This window comes from Plectropomus leopardus, chromosome 6 (genome assembly GCF_026936395.1).
Source record: "Plectropomus leopardus strain MGB_pleo_1.0 chromosome 6, ASM2693639v1, whole genome shotgun sequence".
Lineage (NCBI taxonomy): Eukaryota > Metazoa > Chordata > Actinopteri > Perciformes > Serranidae > Plectropomus > Plectropomus leopardus.
In genome coordinates this window covers 25983744-26005769 of record NC_142181.1, presented here as the reverse complement: position 1 = coordinate 26005769, position 22026 = coordinate 25983744, and the positions used below count along the sequence as shown (strand labels likewise).

Below are 22026 nucleotides of genomic sequence, written 5' to 3'. Positions count from 1 at the left end.
ATTTTTTAAATGAATGTATGAATTTGCATTTATATGCATCTATCACAAGTTGTGGACATTGGAATGTTTAGCTTGTTGTTCTGTAAAGAAAAAAATCTTTGTGCATAATTTTTAGTGGTTTCGAATTCAATCATTTCTGTTTTAGGAAATGAATAGATGTGGATGGGTGCATGTGCAACAACTGTACAAGACGGAGAGAGAAAGGAGTGGCATAAATGTACAAACACAAAACAGATGTACAAGTTCAAACTAAAAATATCTGTTTGCATTATGAAAAATAAGTGCACTATGAATGATAAAATAAGCAATGATTGGGAGGGAAAGAGTCTATTCATCTCAAGGGATTTTTGTATGTACCACATAGTGAAAAAAAATACATTGCAAACTGTGTGTATACAGAGAATTAATACTTGCTAAAATGAAATACACACTCACACACACTAACACACACACACACACACACACACACACACACACACACACACACACACACATACACACACATAGAATAAAGTACAAAAAAGTATATTGTGGTCATGTGGAATAAAAAGAAGAGCAAACTATTAAAGATAGCAAATGCATTAATTAATGTACAGGGAGGGCACAATGCAACAACAAAAAAAAAACCAAAAAAAAAAAATGCAGGACATGTGACAAATACTCAAATTACAAACATGGAAATATAAAATATCAGTGGCATAAAATGAACTGTTTTGCAAAGGGGCTTGTTTAGGAGACACATGAATAACAGCAGTTTGCCCTCAAGGCAATAGTTAGTGATTATGCAGCTGAAACAGAAAGGAAATCGGAGAAAACTAAGATAATAATATGCTGCAAAGAGATTCTTGGATGTTGTGGGAGGTTCTAGAAAGATGCAAGGCAGCTTTTGAGGGTAAATAAGAGGAATAGGACATCTATAATATAATGGAAAAAGCTTCATATTAACATTAGTAGGTATCATTTGTCTATTTGTTTTAATAGATAAATAAATACATCAATAAGTAAATATAGAGCAGGAAATAAATTAACATGACCATTAGATAAATAAATAAAAAATATGTCCGTATTTTTTTGTGCGTGTACATTTATTTTTTGCCCCGTTTATTTATTCATTTGTTTGTTTGTTTTTTTATTTAGTCATTTATTAATCTATTTATTTATTTAAGTAAATAATTTTGCTCCCCTTTTATTTATTTATTCATTTACAGCTCTTATTTATTTATTTATTTTTATATTGACAAAAATTGCATTATATAGTTTACATAGTGAGTGGAGTGGAGTTCGCCCATTTCAGCAGTGGTCTTGAATGCAGCACCGTGACGTAATGACCGTAGGCGGAGCTGAACCAGTTATTGTGCTGCGTTCAGGAGCTCCTCATTTCAGGAGCTCTCTACCTCTGCTGTCTCTGTCTCTGTCACTGTAAGCAGGTTACCGCCGGTAACTTACCGGTGGACAAGTCGTGATGGACCGCTGGAGGGGCAGAGTGGCTCTAGTGACCGGAGCTTCGGTCGGGATCGGGGCAACCATAGCGAAGGAGCTGGTCCGGTACGGTATGAAGGTGGTGGGCTGCGCGAGGGACGTCGAAAAAATACAGGTGTGCTTCAAAACTTAGTTATGAATTTTTTGAGCTTTGACAAAGATTATCAGAGTAACAGTCCACCTGAGACAAAAATACAAACCAATGTGACTTTATCAGAGGCTCTAGCTTTAGTTTGTTAAGCTAAACTTAAACGCTAAGTAAGATAGCATCGAACTAACGTTGGCAGTACCTTGTCTAGCTAAACTTCATTATGGAAGTAATAACTGTTTGGCGTAGATGAATTAAAATGCTCTTAATGATATAAATGTCTTTGCTACAGTAACCTATTAGCAAATAAAGACGTAATCAAGCTTTGTTTTTAGTTAGTTAAAAAAAAACAACTGAAAAATAATTTGACGTTATCCCGTAAACAGAAGCTTATGGGGACCCAAAGTTCGTGTTTATTATTATTATTATTATTATTATTATTATTATTATTATTATTATTATTATTATAAACATTGTTTGCAACTTAATGTTTGCACAACTTATTTTACATTATTCAGATGCGTCCTTAATGATTTTTAACCGGAAGTCCAAAAGTTACTGGGTTATAGAAATAATTTTCAGATGGGTCAGTTTTGTGCAAGCTAGAGAGGGTGAGTGGGTAAATAATGTTTTTAAAACTCGTGATCACATCACGAGATACCATACCAGCTGCCCTTTTTTTCTTTACTTGTACAAATCAACCTCCTATAAAAACTAGTTAAACTGTCTTCTGTCTCAGACGTTGCTGCTAACTTGTCATAATGACTTTGAGATATTTTTATTTTATTTTTTAAAAAAAAACCTTCCTGCGGATGGTATAGGTTAATACATTATCCATTAAAAGACCTTTTTCACTGCAGACATTTTGCAATGTCATAGCAGGAAAAAGACAGGCCTATTTATGATGGCTGCATTCCATTTAGGGGAAGTTGTGCTTGCTGGCTCACTGGAATAATATACTGGGACACTGAGCCAGTGTTAATATTATGCACTTTTCCTGCTATGACAAGTCAAATGTCTGCTGTGAAAGAGGTCCATCAAGATAAACAAGTTAAAACAAGACTCCCTCCAGTGTACAACTTACATTATAAATATTTTCTGAAATAAAATAGTAACTTTTATGAAAGGCCCAGTGTGTAACATTTAGGGGAAAATATTAGCAGAAATTATATATGATATAGCGTAATAGGTATGTTTTCCTTAGCATATAATCACCTGAAATTAACAATTGTATTGTTTTCATTACCTTAGAATGAGCCGCTTTTTATTTTATTAATAAAATACAATTGCTTTATTTAGCGTTTTTCTGGGTTAACATCACCAGCTTTGGGTGGGGTTTTTTTGGCGAGGCAGAGACCTCTGCGGGTAAATTCAGCTCACTGCTAGATGCCACTAAATCCTCCAAAATCTTACACACTGGAGCTTTGAAAGAAAAGAGCCAGATGAGCTATTCCACAAAGAAATTGCCATAAAATGAATGAGTGTGACTTTGGCTTAGTCTCTGTTCTTTAAGATAAATTATTCACCAGATGAGATGCGTCAAAACTCAGACACTTAAACACCTCAGCAATTTCCTGGGAGATAACCTGTTAAAAAATGGCCCAGAGTTAACTCAAGTTTGAAGTCAGAAAAAGTTAGCTGTGTTAAAATATTTGCTTTTAAATTTATTGAAAAAAAAGAAGAAATAATCCTTTCATCTCTAAAATTGAGGACTCTAAATAAAATAAAATAAAATAAAAATGTAACCTCTGATGAGTGGTGGGGTGGATTGTGTGAACAACTTAGTTGACTATATAACCAATTGTCTGACATCTTCATACGTTCCTGATTTCAGAAATTGGCAGCTGAGTGTAAAAGTGCAGGCCACAGTGGTGTTTTGGTGCCTTTTAAGTGTGATTTGAACAACGACGAAGAGATTCTGTCAATGTTCGCCGCCATCAAAGCGCAGCACAAAGGGGTGGATGTGTGCATCAACAACGCTGGCTTGGCTCATCCAGAGTCATTGTTAAATGGCAAAACCACTGGCTGGAAGAACATGCTGGATGTAAGTATGCAAATGTATATATATAAGAAGATAACTATATATATATACACACAACAAGAAGTAATTAAATAAAATGTCTCCTACATCTTCGGGCTGACTTGTTTATAGTTTTAAGTGGCTAAGAAGCAGTTTCCTTGTCCATGTGAATTAAAGATTAAGTTACCTTTCTGTGCAGAAACAAAATTTCTGTTGCTAATTGTTTTGCACTGTCAGACTTGAGACCATCACCTGGAAGGCATTGATGTGTTTACTTTTCTTGTTGGTGTCTTCAGGTGAACGTTCTTGCATTGTGCATCTGCACCCGTGAAGCCTATCAGTCGATGAAAGAGAGAAATATCGACGATGGGCACATCATAAACATAAACAGGTACATTTGTATTCACTGATGATTTTCAGTGATGGTCAGAATTTTTAAGTACGGTTCTGTTGGTTTGACTGATGGAAATTTTTAAATGTCATTCAAATTTTATTTATAGCACACTACTTAGAGCTGAGGATTGAATTATGACATAGTTTATCATTTATTTATTTTTGATTTTTTTCAGTTTCAGTTCTCTATAATTGTAACTGGCAACTGTAAATGAGCCTGTACTTGTATAGTGCCTTTCTAGTCCTCTAACCACTAAAAGCGCTTTAACACTACAGGTCACATTCACCCTTTCAGACACTTTAATACACTGGCGGCCGAGGCTACCATACAAGGTGCCACCTGCTACTTAGCCTCAACATTCATATGCACTGACTCACCAATGGCAAAGCCTTCGCAGCATTTTGGGGTTACCTTGACATGCAGACCGGAGGAGCTGGGAATTGAACCCGCTCTATTTCCTCAGCCACAGTCGCCCCGTGATTAGTAAAATAACAGATCACCCATTTATGGACCAACTGAAATTTTCATTGTTGATTAATCTGCCAATATTTCCTTGATTGATTATTGAAAACAGTCACAATAGTCACAATATCTTGAAGCGAAGGTGGTGTCTTTAAATTGGTGCTGACCTGATCATTTCTTCCTACAACTCATACATTTTGTTGCAGCATGAGTGGACATCGTGTGGTTCCCAGTGCTGATGTTCATTTCTACAGCTCCACCAAGTTCGCTGTGACGGCGCTGACGGAGGGTCTGAGACAGGAGCTGCGTGAGGCAAACACCCACATCAGGGCCACAGTAAGAGATACTAAAAAATGATTTTTTTTTTTTTCTTTTTACATTTAGCCTGTAACTCTGCATTAATAAAAAAAAATAACATCTAAAAACCAAATAAAATCTAAAATCTATAACAGCACCATTAACACCATGATTATAAGCTCACAGTATTTAATAGACAGTATTTTATGAAGTTTACTAATTTCTGATATGATCCAATCTTTTTGCAGTGCATTTCTCCTGGTGTGGTGGAGACAGAATTTGCTCCGCGGCTGTACAGAGACAATGCAGACAAAGCTGCTGCTACATACACTAAATTTAAGGTAAAAAACATTATTACCCACTGTAGTAGTATTATAGAGAATTATTGATGTAATTACTAGAATAAATAACCTTTCACTTGTCTTATAGCCTTTGGATGCAATCGATGTTGCAAATTCTGTTACATACGTCCTGAGTGCCCCTCCTCATGTGCAGGTATGTTATGTCTTGTGCATGTATTGGTGCTTTCTATTGTGACCTATCACCTGTTTCAACATTTGAACTTTCATTGCTGATATGACCTTAGCTGACCTTTGAGATAACCTTTATACGTCTTTTCTTTCAGATTGGTGACATTCAGATGCGACCTGTGGAGCAGGTGTCATAAGTCTGCACCATGTGACCGCTAATTTAGTGCACTGACATTCCAAATCTGATTATCACAATGACTTAATTTGATCATGAAATGAATTTGCTTTTTAAAATAAGTACTTAAGATTGCACATGTATAGATTAAAGTGTCTGATCTAAACATGAAATGTTTTGCCCTTTAACTTTATTAATATACAGAAAATTGTATGTGTAGTTCTGCAGTAAACAAGTAGATCACAAGGATGCACAAAAAACAACAAACAAGTGTCAAATTATCAAAATGTTTTTTTCATAGCTGAAAAGCGTACATGCAATAGAAACCTTAAAAATGCAAGATTTTATATATATAAAATGATATATTTTTATATCTTTCAAACTGCTATGTGTGAATTGTTCAGGGTATAAATCTGTGAAATATCCAGTGAAACGTAAGTAGAGTATCTAACAAAAATTAATAAATTGTCCAAAAATATTTGCAAAATATCTAAAAATTACTAGTAATAGTGACATTTCTGGAGGAAATTAGTAAAATATTTTTTTTTAAATTAAATTAAATTTTTAAGTTGTGAATCATTAAAAAATGTTGTGAAATGTCCTTTTAAGAGTTGAGTTCAATATACAGCTCTGATGCTGTCATGCTCATCAAATCCATTTCTTTATTAATTAACATCATCAGACATTTAGTACATTCATATATGACTTCTTGCACACAGGTATGGTCTTTGGTTATTAGATTATTTCTTCTGTAGATAAGGAACTTCCCTTCAGCAGAAGGGCTAGGGTTGGGAGTTACTATGAATATACTGCACTGATTATTTCTGCAGGAGTATTGAATGAAAAACAAGACCTAATCCATCTCCATGTAGATAAGCTGCTGTAAACAGGAGGTGTGTAAAGGGCAGCGCTCTCACTTTCAGGAGGCATTTCATCATTCAGTTCAACCCATTTTGACTGACAATGTTTTTAACAGCATGTTTACAATTGTCACAAAAAAGAAACTTTACATAATCAAATTATAAGCTGCACAAACAAAAAAAATCTGAACTAATTCTTTCAAATACCGAGCCACTGTACTTAAATACATATTTAAGATATTTTTACTTTACTTGACTATATAGATTTTATAATTGTGTATACTTCTACTCCACTTTCGACAGAAATATTCTACTTTTTTTACTCCTCTGTCTATTTGGCAGCTTTGGTTAATAAATTCAACATTAGATGAATTTACTAATTATGATACTTGGTCAAAGAAAACGATTTAACACTATAAAAGGTTGTTCAAATTAGCTCAATTCAAATGCTTCTTACATGTTAATGCATCACTAATAACACTCCATGACATGAATTACAAACACTTTAAGGGATGTTATTTAGCAGAAGTAATTTTACTTTTGATACTTTAAGTGTATTTTGCAGCCAACACTTCTACTTGAGTAAAAGCTTTAATGCTTTGAATAAAATTTACTTGTAGTGGAGTTTTTGTATTTTATACAGTGGTTCTGCGACTTTTACTTTAAGGGCAGCAGAAGAGGTTGATATATTTAAAAGCAAACTCAACACCCACCTTTTTAGTTTGGCTTTTAATTGAACAGTATTTTTCCATTGACCATTTATTCATATATTTTAGTCTCTTTTACAGTTTTCCCACTCTCAACATCATTTTATTTTTTTTTACATAATTATTATTTTACTTTGTGCTGTTATCCTTTCATTTACTTCATCATGTTTTTTTATCTATCTATTTATTTATTTTATCAATGCTATTATCATTTTATTTATTCATCTATTTATTCACTTATTTATTTGTCTTTATCTCTTTATTTATGAATATTCATTAAGTTCATGTACATTGATGTAATCCTCCAAGTTAGAGTGATCCATGTGGTTTTAATATGAATATTGTCACATTCGGTCTGTGGATGAAGTTTCTGATAATATGTTGTGACTTCCTGTTTTGTTTTGTATGCTCACCTCAATTTCCTGCCCTTGTGTGCTTCCTGTTTGTGTGATTACCAACCCAAGTCTGATTAGTTTCACCTGTCCTGCATTTGCCTTTCTCCCCAGCAAATTCAGTGTTCCCCGTTCTCTTTGCCTGTTCATACTTCCTTTGTGTCTAATGTTCCTAGTTAAACTTCTTTGGTATTTGTTTCTGTTCTGTATTTTTGACTTTATCTTCAGGCCTAGCGTTTTCGCAAATCTATGCTTGCCCTTGGACAGAGGTAAACCTTTTTGACTTTATATTTATATTTTATATTTTTTTGTGTGTTAAGTCTTGCATGGGAGTCTTCTGTCTGTTTTACCAGTGTCACAAATATCTGTTGTTCATTTGAAATTTGTCATCATTTTAGTGTCTTCACAGAGCTTTCCAGGATGCACAGAAGAGGTTGAGACTTGCTGAAGATGTTTGGGAAGAGTCCTGGGACATGCAAAAAAAAGACTGAGGTCAGACCCTAAAACACATTTTGACATTTTGCAACCCTGTGAGATTAAAAACATCACTGGTTTTGGATTTAAATTGTCATACAACTCACTTTTAGTATGACTGAACAAAATCCAAATTATTTGCATGATGGCCAGCATGTGGCGTGTTGTCACTGTTTGAATTTACAGCTCTGACTCTTTCACTGAAGCTCTGGATGGTTCATCCCCAGACCTGTGAGTGGGCACACAAGATGGTTGTGAATGCTTTGAAGTGGAAGATAACATGTAAATGTTGAAGCGTCACAGAGCTGGAACTGGATCCCTTTGCTCAAGAGCTGGAGGGGGAGCTGGTAAACATTTACAAGCACTTTCAGAGTTTTATATAAGTATAGGGATTTACTTTATTAGTTTTAGTAGTTTGTTTATTAAGGTCCCTTTTAGCTTCTGTGTTAGACAGCTGCTACTATTCCTGGAGTCTCCTTTATTTTCATGAACAATATTTCATTTACTAGATTACGTGACAACACATCCATGACATTCATACTTACAGTTTGACTAAGCACATTGCAACACCAATGTAACACATAACACAAACTCAAAGTCTCACACAGTAGCTCTACACAAACAACTCAGTCACAAGACAACATGTCATATCTTCAAGACCACCAGAAGTATATATCATAGTGTTCTACACTACTCCTTGTGTACAGTAAGTAATTGAAGTACAATACCTGAAGGATTCACTTCGAGTTCTTTTTCAGTAAGTCATTTGTTAGGACTAAGAACTTAATTATGGTAATGAAAAGCAGATGTTCTTACTTTAAATCTACTAGTTCCTCCATATGAACATATGAGTTTCATCAACAAGTCCTGGATTGTATGTAAATGGTAGGTTTAACCTAAATGATGTTATTGTTTTTAACAATGCCTTGCAATGAAATAATATAAGTTATCCAACAATATTTTAAAAACTTAAATGAAACAATTTACTTTTCACAAACATACAGTATGGATTTGCAAGACAACTTGGATACCTTCAGGTTTTTCCCACTAGAGGTCACAAGCACAGTATTATTTCACGCCTCCATATGGTGACGTCATGGTGGGCGCTTTTGGCTAATATGAATGTATTTATTTAAGAAGAACACATACGTTATATGTAATCTGAAGTAAGACAGTAAAAACAGTCTTACATATTATAAAGGAGGCAAAATTCAGCATTTTTTATGGTTAATGTCAGATAATATGTGCTAAATTCATGCATACATTTTGTGTGTCTCCTTTAGTTTTTTTTCTTTGTATTTACATGTATTTTCCTAAATAGTTTTTACAAATACATGTTTTTTCCCCTTAACTAGGGAGGACCTACCCTATCTGTTCAATAAAACTAAAACTGTAACCTATCACCTGATTTTAAAGGCAGTCAAAACTTTTCTAATGAGGTTAAAAGCTAATGGCTTCTTAAAGTCATACTGAAATAGATGATTTGGTGATAATTCAAGTAACCACTGCTTTACACACATCAAGCAAATATACAACATTGTGGAAAAAAGGAGAAATATAAATGAACACAAAACAAATGATCACAAAATGATAGGAACATTAATCAGACACAAAAACATTCTTTCCTTTTTAAATAAGGAAAAGCAATGCGAAGAGAAAAAAGTGATAACTGAGGCATAGTTAATGCATTTTACGATATTGAGGAGGCTGCAGAAAAGCATCAACCTGGAACAATGTTTTGCTTGTTACTTAAATGTCTCTTATTATTCTCTGCAGTCAACAACAGAGGAGCAATCTGCTTCTTCTTCTTCCACAATATCAACAGATGAAAGGAGATGATGATGAGGTGAGAAGGTGCAAGAATTTGTTATCAGATAATGTAAATATATGAATTTTTAGCCATGTAAGCAGCCTCTGGCAGGTCCAGACTGCAGTCCCATTCTGTATAGCTGAGAAACCTATTTTCATTCCTGTGTGTTTCAGCCTGTAGAGAGCTGCCAGCGAGGTTCCTGCTCAACTTCCAGTCCACAGGAAAGCCAAGGTTAGCCAACGACTGCCAACCACCACCACCCACCATCTTTCTGATGTTAATGAACATCCAGTTACACAGAGCCTACATTTGTATATGTACACAAATAGTGGCAAAGCACTTGGCTCACTGTTTTGTGACCAGGCTGAGGCTCCTCGCGCCCAAACAGAAAATGTGGGTCAGAGAAATGGGGGGCGAGTCTCTGCCATTATCACTTGCCAGGAATAAAATAATGATGACTGGGCTTGTTTAGAGACAGAAAGAGGCACGTAGCCGTATCCCATTGTAAGATTTGAGTAAGATCTTTGAATGGACATGCAGCACACCAGTGAACAGAATTTTTATAGTTTGGAAGAAATTTTGTAATTACAATGAATTTTTAACAAAAGAAAATTCTCCTAGGGACAGATCACCCCAAAATCAAAATTGCGTATTTTTCCTCTGACCTTTCTTTCTTATTTTTTCATCTAGATTGTTTTGGTGTGAGTTGCAGAGTGGTGGACATAACGGCACTTTGAGCAAAACAAGTAGAGTGCCAGCTGGTTCGTTTATACTGGAGAGAAGGCAGACATCTCTACAGCCAATATCTCGAACACTCAGCAACTCACACAAAAACAGTCTACAATGATGAATAGAACTACAGGTTCATTTCAACCTCCAGATCTGGGTCATAATGAAGATTTTTCTGTTATGAGATGAGTAACTTTGAATGTACAGAACCTCATTCAATCAATAAGCAGCAGGAACGCCATCATTAAATGATTTAGGTCAGGAAGCCGTTCAGAAACATTTTTAAATCAGTCATTTCACTGATGTTCCTTCTTATTTAAAAACCATAGATTACCTTTTGATTTAAATATTTATTTTTCTTTCTGCAACTGTAAAGCACTTTGTAGCCCTTTTTTTGAAAAATTCTATACATACTTGAAATACTGCTCTCACCCTTAATTTACCGTATCTACACAACCAACATAGTCAGTTTGGAGAAGCAGGATCGTTTGTATTTGATGAGCAACCCTTCGGGATCACTTGAAGCAGAAGCGCAACATCCCTCTCTCCCTCATACATCACTGCCACATCAGCCAATTTAACCAGCGCGTGTTGGTTTCTCTCAATCAATAAATCCTCCTCTGTGTTGATGAATATAATCAATTATTGGATTCTTCACCTAAAAGGATGCAGCAGAGAATGCGGTGTACTCATTATCGCTCATACTATGGATTGTACATAGCTTTGTTTTGTTTTTTTTTCTGCCTGACCAGAGCGTGCCTCTGAACACATGTCTCCTATGTTTGAAAGCCCTCTCCACAGTAACAGGCTGAGGTCAAAACCCTCACACGACCTCTGCCCAATGGGCATCCGACCAATGCAGTGCGGAGGAGGCATCAGCTGTACATCTCAGTTTGCAGTAAACTATTGCTGCATTCTGAATCGCATACTTTTTCTTTTTACTTTTTAGTACGTACTGTAGCTGCCCTTACAAAATACACACTGTTGCATGCAGTATGCATACAAGTGGGACATACTAAGCCATTCTAAGGTAAAATTCATTCAAATATTTGTTGACATTCTTTCACTCATTTATCCATGTAGCTTCGTGCAGCAATAGTTAGGTATTAATTGTACACAAGTCGCAAAACATTATTGGTACTTACATTTGATGCCAACTGTCATCTGTTAGTGAGCTGTCAAATGTTTGTGCTCTCTCGGCTTTGTATATATAATATATATATATTCACACGACACACCATGACATATGTGATGAATTATCCACTGCACAGAGGATTGTGGGTCAGAAAAACAGAAAATGCGGCCAGATGTAGTAGGACATCCTGGTGTTTTTGGCATACTACATTTCACATACTTTGTATTGGGACACACTAAATCTTTTTCTGGCATACTAAATAGTATAGTGGTATTGGTATTGGAACTCAGGGTCAATACATATATACATATATATATATATATATATATATATATATATATATATATATATATATATATATATACACACACATACATGATGTATCCAAAAGTAAGTGTAGTCCTAAAGGGATGCCACATTTTCACAAATTTGTTAGCAGAACCACAAAGTAGAAATCTGAGTTTCTCTAGTTTAAGGTGGTTAACCATAAATTATAACTGGGAGGTTGTGGATTTTTACAGTTTAGGAGAACTAACCTGCATGCTTAAAGAAGTATAAAAGCTGCAGTCTTGTACTTACCTCCTTTTAAGAGGACTCTCTTCTCCTGAGATGCCAAATGTTAAAGAATATTAAATGATATATTAAAGAATCAGGCTCTATCACCTGCCCAAAACATTGCGTAGACTTTGGAAATAAGATTTCCAGTGGTTATATTATTCAGGACTAAGCCAAAATTTGTATTTAGGAGTAGCAGGAATGGTTATAAGTAGACAGAGGGGAATATTATGATTTCATTTTATAACCATGTTTTATTTCCTGTTCTGTGCACAGGTGTCCGCCATCACTGCTTGCTCTTCCAAATACGACACCAAGCCACCCGTGCTGTATATGGACCACAGGACATCAAAACTCCACCGATGGAGTCTTTCTGGTTTCATCTTCACACCATTCACAGTAAGCTACTTTTTCCAAATAGTCTGTACTGCACACACAGTAAATAACTGTTTTTGATATATATTTTTAAGTGAGTTTTCCTTCAGCTGGGGGTTAATATCCAAAATCAACTCCTGGAAAAAGTTACCCACCTTAAAAATCCCTGTTGGATTAGCTTGAAAATGAACCACTACAAAGCTGGAAACAGGCCTGTTTTTGCCACCATAAAAACTGGACTTTTCAGAGATATGAGGTTATTACAGTCTGTGATGCATTGCTGTAGATTAAACTACCAGCGACCTATAAAGGAGTTAAAATGACCACAACCTTAAACATAGACAGCAGTAAAATGCAACATACGCATTAATGCTGCAGTAAAATTATTATCTGAATCCAAAACCATAATATTTAACAGTGAAACACTGACAGGGACCATTTTACTGCACGGTGATTACTTTCACTTACTACTCAAGTAAGTTTTGAATGCAAGACCTTTACGTGTGGTGACATGTTGTATTAGTACTTTTACTTAAGTGAAGGATCTGAGTACTTCTTCCACCATTCTGTTTGTGTGTTGGAAATAATTATTATTCATCCTCATATAAATCTGGATTGTACAGACTTAAGCAAGAAAAAAAACTACCCAGACACATTTGTCTCACGGCGTTTCATTTGTTATATAAATGAATTGGGGCATAAATACAAATGCATACCTTTGTGCAATTATTATATTCTTTAGTTATCGTTGCCAAGCATCATGGTCATTTTAGTTTTAAAAAATCCCAGCCTAGTGTTTATATTTATATGCAGATGATGTGCTTAAAAACTTGAAACATCACAACATGAACTCAAACATATTAAACTTGTGGAAGAAATGGAAAATTCCCACAGCCTTTTCTCCCCCTCACTGTGAGAAATGGTCTAATCACAGATCCAACTGTGTTAGTCGTGCCGCCATTTCAGCTTATGATTGTGCCTCAATGCCAAGCTCCTTTGAATGCTTGGGTGTCTTCCAAAAAATCTGAACTTGAGCCGTCGCGTGAAAGTCTGCATTGTTTCATCGCTCCCACTGTTTGCAAGATTCACACAAGATAATCAGATGTTGTATTGTATATCTGAAAATCTTCCCTCAACTGTGTATTTGATGTGTCGGATGTGATGGAGATCTAATCTGCACATCACACTTCATGCAAACTCATCCAGCTAAATTCGTCTTATGCAAGCATGTGATGATCAGCTGACCTGGAAGGATTTTAGCCTCTGCACAGGGTGTTACAAACCCTCAGAGCTGAGAGGTTAAAGTGCAAAGTGAGCACCTAATCTGTGTGGAGAATGTGACCTTGCGTTATACCACACAAAGGGGGACACTATAAGGCCAAAGTCCCCTCTAAACAAAGAGCACAGTACATAAACCTGCAGGACTTTCTTGGCACGGTTTCTGTGCTTGCTGCATGGACGGAAACGTTCACAAAAAATTCAAATCAGGTTAAGCATGTTAGCTTTAAGCCTCTGAGTTTTCCAATTTTCTCCTCTTGATGGATATTTCCAGCTGAGGGAATGTGCACACAAAATGATTATGATTTATTTCTGGTATCTACAAAATTTAAAGGAATTGTTTGCAAGAACATAGATAACTGTATTTCACACAATGTCGGTGTTAAACAAAAAAACTTGCAACCACTTTGTGTCTGAACTGCAAATATGCAGCCAGTGGCTGTAAACAGGTGGAAAAGGCTTTAGCTGTCAAAAAGGTAGCAAAATCTTCTCACCAGCACCTCTAAAGCTTGCTGATTAAAAGAACACTTCACCCACAAATTGATCATTTTTATATCAGTAAGTCATGCCTTGTTACCCCAATAAGTGAAGAAAACTCTGTCTTCCTCGCATGACTTCACAGAGGATTTTTGGATTAATATTGATACCACAATAAGCTACAATAAAACTATATCAAAACATTAGTTTATAAAAAACTGTGCAGTATAATCATTTATCCACTCATATGCTCAGTACTTACTCAAACACATGCAGTTTCAAAAAACTCTTTGTGTTGGAGTCTGGTTTTGAAGAGGTTAGATTTTAGATAATAGATCATTTTCATTAAAATGCATGTGTTTGGGAAGCACTGAACATATGACTGGACAAATGAGACTTGGACTATACTGCACAAGTTGTGTGAGGGTTTGTAAACAGAGATTTTGTATAGTTTTGCTCTTGGCCCCCAATCAGTAAATCGGTATGTTTTGCATTTTTGTGGAGGCATGCGAAAAAAACAAAATTTTCATTATGAATTCAAGGTAACACGGCATGACTCATTAATATGAAAAAAGTCACTGTGATTGAAGATCATTTTGTGCAAAAACAACACATCAATCCAAAAATCTCAAACATGTTGCTGTCTATTTATTGCAAGTAAGAAAATCCAACTTTTGAGGGTGCCCACTAGCTCACCTGCCCCATGTATAAAGGCTATTGTTGCTGCAGTGGCCCTGGGGCCGATTCCACCCTCGGCCCTTTGCTACATGTCATCCCCTCTTTCTCTCCTGTCCCCTGTCTTGTCTAATAAAGGTTAAAAAAAAAAAGCCAAAAATAATCTTTAAAAAGAGAATTAAACTCTCAGTTAGAAAATAAATGAGCATCACTCTCAAAATGACCAATATGTTACTTTTATTTTATCACTGGATATAAACAGAGGCACTGTCAGATACATTCATATGATAATTCAAAAAATTTTATTGTAGACATGCAGAAAACAGTATGACAAAACATGAATCTCACATTACAATCAGAAATGATTTCTGTGATTTAACTGCTGAACCAGAAAAGATTATAAATGATTGTATATATTTCAATGTCGTAGGTTTGTCTGAGCAACAGGAACCAGATAAGTGTTTTTTAGGCTGTTCGGCTCTCCTGTTGCAGCACACGGATCATCCCTGACCGTGCTGCTTTCCTCCTCTTCTTCTGGGTGAATTGTGCCTTTGCTCTCTCAATAGATAACTGAATTGGACTCATGACGGGAGATGCTGAAGTGGTCACATCAGGCTTTTCAGATCTCTGTGGCTCTTCAGTGGTGGCAGCTTTGGGTGGTGTGGTTGTAAAAGTCATTAGTGTTTGTTCAGTTTGTTTAGAGACAGAAACTACATCACTGAAACCAGCAGCCTCAGCTTTCTGTCTTGGTTTTCTCTGCTGTTTGATTGTCTTTCTGTGTCGTTTTAAGATGACAGAAGGGGCCAACGTGATGGTAGTAAAAAGCCTCCATTCATTGTGAGTTTCTTCTGTAGACCTGCTGAGTGCAGCAGTGGTTGCAGGACTGTCCAGTGCATTGCTTGTCTCTGGAGTTTGAAGAATCGGAGGACTTTGACTTGAAGAAGAAGGGAAAACTGTTTTTCTCCTTCGATTTTTTAGTCCTTTCGACTTTTGCTTTTTCAAAACACTAAAGGAGGAGTTCAGAGCCGTAACTTGGACAGTCGTCCTCCCTCCGTAAACGTCCACCCTGTGTGAAACCTGCTGCTCTGTGGTGGGCAACGATGGTACTGTGGGAGCCCCAGTGGGTGGGATTACTTTCAGATTGTCCGCGGAGGAATTTTCATGGGCAGCGGCCACAATGGGAGAAGCTGAGCTGAGTTTCCTCCTTTTTTTCCTCCCCTCTCTGTCCCCTCTCTCCTTTGACCTGTTCCTTTTGACTTTGGGGATTACAATGGGGGTACTGGCAGCAAAGCTTTGTCGCTCGGGCTGTGCCGTTTGGGCTATGGAAATGATGGTGGGGAAAGAGAAGGCTCTTAAGTTGTCTGTTGTGTGCATTACAAGGTCTGCAGAAGAAGGAAGAGGGAGTTTCTTGCTTTTCTTTCTCCCTTTTCTGAGCCTCGTGGCATTTGCTCTAACAGTTGTGCTCGTAGAAAGAGTGATTTGATCCGCTGGTTTCCTCTGGACTGTCACAGGTGATGTGACGGAAACGGTCTCCTTATCCATCGCTGGTTCATCTTTCATGACTTCATTAAAGGGCTCCTCTTTTCCTCCGAGCTTATACTCACTGTCATCCACTCTGTTTGTGTCTCTACCTGACTGGTCGCCTTTGTGTGAATCACTGATGAAGTTACTTAGAGTGACGACTTCTTCTGCTTTGCTGCCAGACGGCGAAACTGCAGCTACTTCTCCTATTTTCAGCTTTCGTTTCCTCCCCTTTCCTTTTCGCTTTTTGTTTGTTTTCTTCTTGGCTTTGTTCTTCCTCTTCTTCTTCTCTGAGCTTTGCGTCTCGCTTTTGTCAGAGTCGGTGGTGGAGCTCTGAGAGGTGGAGACGGTGGCGAGGACCTTGATGAAGTCCTCAGCGGCAGTGACAACGTTTCTGAGCGATGGCTCTTCAGGGCTGGACATTGTAGACTGTGTTGTACTCTCTGGTTTCTCTCCTTTTTGGCTTTTCTGCAAATCTTTCACCCTGGGAGGACCCGGCGTCAGCTCATCGATGACGTCAATACCACCATAGTCGTACGGGACCGCCTCTCTCATCACAGCAATGGGAAACTTCTCATATCGTTTACACCTACGAGAGAGCAAACAAAGGAGAGGTAGTGTGTGGTGACTTTATGAAGTAGTACGAAGTGGTAGAATGTAACTAAGATTAACATTTACTTGAGAACAGTTCTTAAGTACAAATCTGAGGTACTAGTACTTGAGTATTTCTTTTCATGTCACTTTATAGTTTTGCTCCGTTACATTTCGGAGGGAAATATTGTACTTTTTACTTCACTACATTTATCTGAATGCTTTAGTTACTTTACAGATTAAGATATTTGCATTAAAAAAACATAAGAGGAGTTTAGAAAACATGATGTTTTGTTAAAAATGTAATTACAAAACAGTTTATACAAGTACAGCTGCAATGATTAGCTGATTAGTCAATCAATTAACTTTTTTGATAAAACATTTCTTGAAAAACTGTTTGAGGGTGTATAAATAATTTAGATTTTGGAGGGGTGTTTTTTTCCTTTTATTTTAAATAATTTTGAGTTTTTTTTTCTATAGTTTAGGGATGTTTTTTCTGCATTTGGTGCTTATACTTTTAATGCTTTGAGTACTTTTTCCTGAAGATACCTACTTTTACTTCAGTAAAATTTCACTGCAGTACTCTAACTTGTGATAGAGTATTTTTACAATGTGGCATTAGTACTTCTGGATCTGAACATGTCTTCTACCACTGGTAATATATTATGTTGCAGATCAGAGTTAAACACCAGATACTTACAGGCCATACCAGTGCCGCTCTGCACACTGTTCTTGATAGACAAAATCAAAGCAAGGCACACCGATGACGTTAAAGAACGCCTGACCAACAACCCGGGAGGATGTGTCGTTTACTTTCCTCAGACAATCTTTCAACCTGCAGAGAGAGCAAACATATAGACTTGTTTAGAAATCAGTTAAATGCAGAAAGAGATGGAAACACGGTTTGATTTTACAGTAGCAGAGTAACTGATTTGGGCATTTTTCTGTTTGTCTTAATGCTATGATTCCACCCCTACTTAAGATTCCTGCTTTCAATTTGCACTGCAGCTGTTGCAGGGCTGTAATCCCTCCACAGTTTACACTCTCTGCGACCCAACTCTCCAGGGGGAAATTTCCCCCTAGCGAAATTTTCAGAAACTTAACAGTTAAACTGGCCGTCTTAAAGCATTTTGAAATAAAAATCTTAGATCAGGGATTCTCAAAGTTTTAATGACTGTGCACACTTTTAAGCGGTCGTCATATGATTGAGGGCCCTACAGGAAAAATACACACACTTAAGATTTTTTATGACTTGTTTATGACACATATGACATTTTATGAGCTTTTTATTACATTTTTTATGACATTCTAACATTTTGCAAAAGCTTTTACAATCACCAGCGATATAACCTACACACCACTCATATTACAATACATTTAACCACTTTTTAACAAGTGAAAAACAATGAAATAGATCATATAGAGTTTGCCATTGATTTTAGCTACCCACATGCACTGCAATACACCAATACTAGAACCAGTAGTAATAACTATTGCAATTTGTGAAGTGTATTTATGATTATGATTACACTGTATCTGCCAAACTGTCATTACATTTCAGCATTTTCTAGTACATTTTAAAGCTGTCAAAATTATATTTTTCGATCAAACCAATAGCGACACATTTCTCAGTTCCTCACAGGATTTATTTGAACAAGTTATGTTTTGTTTTAATGAATTGTGTTGCATTTTTAATTATGCTTCTAAAACTCCTAAGGTTGATGGCCAATGCAAAATGTTATGTTTTTGAGTTTCAGATAGTAACATATAAAGAGCTGCTTATTGAACGTAAGGTCTGAGTTTATTTTGAAAAGTTCCGTTTTCTATAGTTCATTCTGATGCAGTTCTTTATGTTGATTGTGCTTTCAACCCCCCCAGGCTGATTCTTTAAAAGGCTGACGCGCAATGTTTATATATAGATATATATATATATATCATAATTTTGTGATAGTTCCTCTTGCTGTCTCCCTTTTTATGTCTTATTTCAAAACATTGTCCTACATACAGCTTAAAAGCTCAATAATGGTCCAATTAACTGGGCTATTTTTCAAGCAAAAAAACACTGGTCTCATTCGTAGAGGGTTTTACTCACTCATTATCGCAGTCACAATGACAGATGGAGTGCCACTTGAAATTAGTGTGGCCATAGTTGGAAGAGAAGGCGTGGATGACATGAGGGCAGTGGTCGTGCGTGCGGCAGCAGCTGTCGGTCTCTGCAAAGTCTCCTGCAACAAGGAGCTCAGAATTATTATTGCATATAAAAACATACATATTTAACTGAATGTCCTTAAAGATAGTGAAGTCATATTACCCACCCAGCTGGTCATAATGATCAGCCATGTTTCCAGCTCCACACCAAAGAGTCCCAGGATAAGTGAAGCCTCTCTTGGATCTTTTTAAAACCTTGTCCTGCAGCGCAGAATCTTCACTGTTTCCCCTTTCTATCCTGCCGCTGCGCTCCGACCTGTCTTTAAACTCCTGGCACATAACTTTGGCTACATCCATGCGAGCAAAACGCGTCTCCAGCTGCCGACCGCCTCTCTGCTCTTTCAATCCTAACCTGCACTCGTGCATGAACGCTTTCACCTGCATCTGGCTCACTGTTACAGAGCAATTCACGAGCTTCCCGGCTGGGCTGACGACGGAGCGCACCACCTCGGCTCCGTCTGACACTTGGTAAAGGAAACTCTCCCTCACGGTTAACATTTTAGCGCAAAAGGTGCCATTGAGCATGGAGAACATCTCTTTGCTCTCCTTCTCTGCGTCTAAAGCGCGGCTTAAAAGGTCTCCCTTGACGAAGTTTCTGTCCAGATAAGACAGAAAGACAAAGAAGACTGACCACATGATGCTGCGAGTGGCACTTTCAGCACCACGCGTAACGGAGACAGCTCCTCGCGGTTTTCTGGCGCGCTCGAGCAGCCCTCCCACTTTTAAGGCGAAGCTCAAGTGGTGTGATTATTAATAGGATAAATGGCAACGCGGGGAGGAGTCAGCTGAATCAACCGCATTAGATTTCCAGCCGGGGTTGAGTATTTTCATAGAATACACAGCCGCAGAGCGCAGCAGTTTGCTACCTCACTGACCTAAAGCGTGCAGAGGGAGAGGACAGGGTTAATTTGTGGGTGTGTGCATGGACCTCCAGCACCTTTCTCTGTACACAGAGATGACCGCAAGTTACCTCCCCAACCCCCCAGCTCATACGTCCCCCAGAAAGTGGAGATTTACTTTGGGAACACGCATGGAGGAGGTTCTAGCTTGCCCCTGCTTCCCATGGTAACAGGCATGGGGGGATTGTGCCAACCCAGGAGATTGGACATCTTTCAAATGCCACAAAACAGCCACTGAATCGGTGATGACCTAAATCACAATGTAGGGACAAAACTCTTTCATTGTGGAATGTGAGGAAAGGTTGGCGCTGTCACACGCAAACCGCACTGACTGAAGGGCCTCAGAGGGCTCAGATGAGGTGAACTGTGTGATTTGGGAAGATGTGAAGTGAGTCACACTTTGTTTTATACTCTAAACACTACAAATTATTTCAGGGTTACATTTCTGTAAAAACTAAACCCTGAAATAGACTACAGACTACAGATCGAAAATTGGACAGGTTCAAGTCTGATGTGTGCAAGTTTGCAAACTGTGTGGAAAGCCTGTAAAAGGAAGCAAGATGGAGTATTTAACTAGTGTTCTTTTCGAGTTCACCACTTTAATATAGCACTTGATTTGTTTTGGTGATTTGTGCATTTTGTTGTGGACATGAAGATCTGAAATTTTGATTATAAAAAAATAATGAAATTTTTAGGGACTGTTCTTTATTTATCTGAGGATGGGGCAGCTGGGGTGTGACTCTGTTGCTGTTTTTGTCTTTATCCTACTGGAAACTACAAATATTTTTCCTTGAGCCTTCCTGAGTGACTGGGGCAAAATGCATCACCCTTCTTCCAACCATAACACATATATTCAACACCAAATGTAGATCCTATTGGAGCTGAAACATCAAGCAAATAGAACAGGATTAAGAGTCATCTCCCAAAAAATGTTAATTTTTTAAAGGGATGGTTAGGATCTGTTGAAGTGGGGTTTTATGGGGTACTTATTCATAGTCAGTGTGTTACAGGCAGTATATGTCAGTTGGCAACCCCCAGTTTGGAGAAGCAGGCAGGAGTGCCGATACAGAAACTAAGTTGTACTGCTGTGGAGGAGTCAACAACTAACCATATTTAAACACCCAAAAAAAAAGTCCAACCAATAAGAACAACATCATTTAAAGTGGTCGCTAACATTGAGAGTATTTTCACCATTTTACCTTTCAGAAAAGCCATTAAAAGCTTCAGTTTCCTGTCTATGCTCTCCTCAAAGCCACCAGACTCCATTAAGAAAAACAGTAATTTTAGCTTGAACACAGGAGCTGCTGATCTGCAGCTGCTTTGAGCAGTAAGTTTGTGGTTTTTGTGACATTGGAGTTTCCAGACGCACCCTTATAAATCCCAAAGTCACACAATAACACAAACTAACTGATCAAGGCAGCAGTAGACCAGCATCTCCTGTGTTTAGCGATGTTTAATTACTGTTTTTCTCACTGGAGTCTGGCTTTGAAGAGAGTGATAAAACTGCTTTTTTTCCCAGTTGGAAATCACTGTCTGACATTAAGGTAATGCTGTGAAAATACTCAATATAGCATACACTTACTTATATGGATTTTTTTTTAGGTGGCTGAAATAGGTTTTATAGGTTTGCCTTTCAAACCCACCAGGGGGACCCCATTTGGGGTTCAGGGGGTATTTAAAGTAGAGTACAGTAGTGTTAAGTACAAAATACAGCTATTACACAACTATTTAAAGTTGTTTGTCCCTACCCTTATCCAAAATTGAAAAACAAGTCCCACAGTGCTTAAAAATATTTAACATGCCTTCCCTGTTTTGCATCACCCCCTTCCCCCTTATAAATAAAATACAGTCCCTTATATGTGGACTTTTGTTGTTATTTGAGCATGCAATCTGCAGCACCCTTGTCTTGCCCATACTTGTAGTGGACATAGTGTGCATGAAACAATAATAAAAGC

At 37.4% G+C, this 22026-nt stretch overlaps 3 protein-coding genes across 8 annotated transcripts in view; 2 read left to right on the top strand and 1 right to left on the bottom strand.

Moving 5' to 3' along the window:
* Positions 1-1353: 1353 nt before the first annotated feature.
* On the top strand, positions 1354-5558 carry LOC121943315 (dehydrogenase/reductase SDR family member 11-like). Its single transcript, XM_042486827.2, has 7 exons — positions 1354-1594; positions 3402-3611; positions 3884-3978; positions 4650-4779; positions 4989-5081; positions 5170-5235; positions 5366-5558. Exons 1-7 carry the CDS (start codon positions 1463-1465, stop codon positions 5405-5407), a joined length of 768 nt encoding a protein of 255 aa, XP_042342761.2. The 5' UTR covers positions 1354-1462; the 3' UTR covers positions 5408-5558.
* Positions 5559-6140: 582 nt separating this feature from the next.
* The window catches only part of LOC121942763 (zgc:174895), a 22249-nt gene continuing 6363 nt past the window's right edge, over positions 6141-22026 (top strand). Inside the window, exons 1-6 of one of the 5 annotated variants that reach the window (XM_088079096.1) lie at positions 6141-7613; positions 7754-7836; positions 8005-8049; positions 9595-9664; positions 9802-9859; positions 12324-12446. In XM_088079096.1, the coding sequence (XP_087935222.1) occupies positions 9644-9664; positions 9802-9859; positions 12324-12446 (202 nt within the window). In that variant the 5' untranslated portion in view covers positions 6141-7613; positions 7754-7836; positions 8005-8049; positions 9595-9643. Of the gene's footprint in view, positions 7614-7742; positions 7837-8004; positions 8166-9594; positions 9665-9801; positions 9860-12323; positions 12447-22026 lie in introns of those variants that run through there. The other 4 variants (XM_088079094.1, XM_088079097.1, XM_088079095.1 and 1 more) reach the window with 4 other exon arrangements.
* Positions 12470-20485, bottom strand: proca1 (protein interacting with cyclin A1). 2 transcript variants are annotated; one of them, XM_042486008.2, is made up of 4 exons: positions 19280-20485; positions 19057-19177; positions 17665-17799; positions 12470-16962 (listed from the first exon to the last, which is right to left on the bottom strand). In XM_042486008.2, exons 1-4 carry the CDS (start codon positions 19806-19808, stop codon positions 15318-15320), a joined length of 2430 nt encoding a protein of 809 aa, XP_042341942.2. In that variant the 5' UTR covers positions 19809-20485; the 3' UTR covers positions 12470-15317. The 2 variants fall into 2 exon arrangements, with proteins under 2 accessions (XP_042341942.2, XP_042341941.2); XM_042486007.2 differs by having other exon boundaries at positions 12471-16962; positions 19057-19189; positions 19280-20482.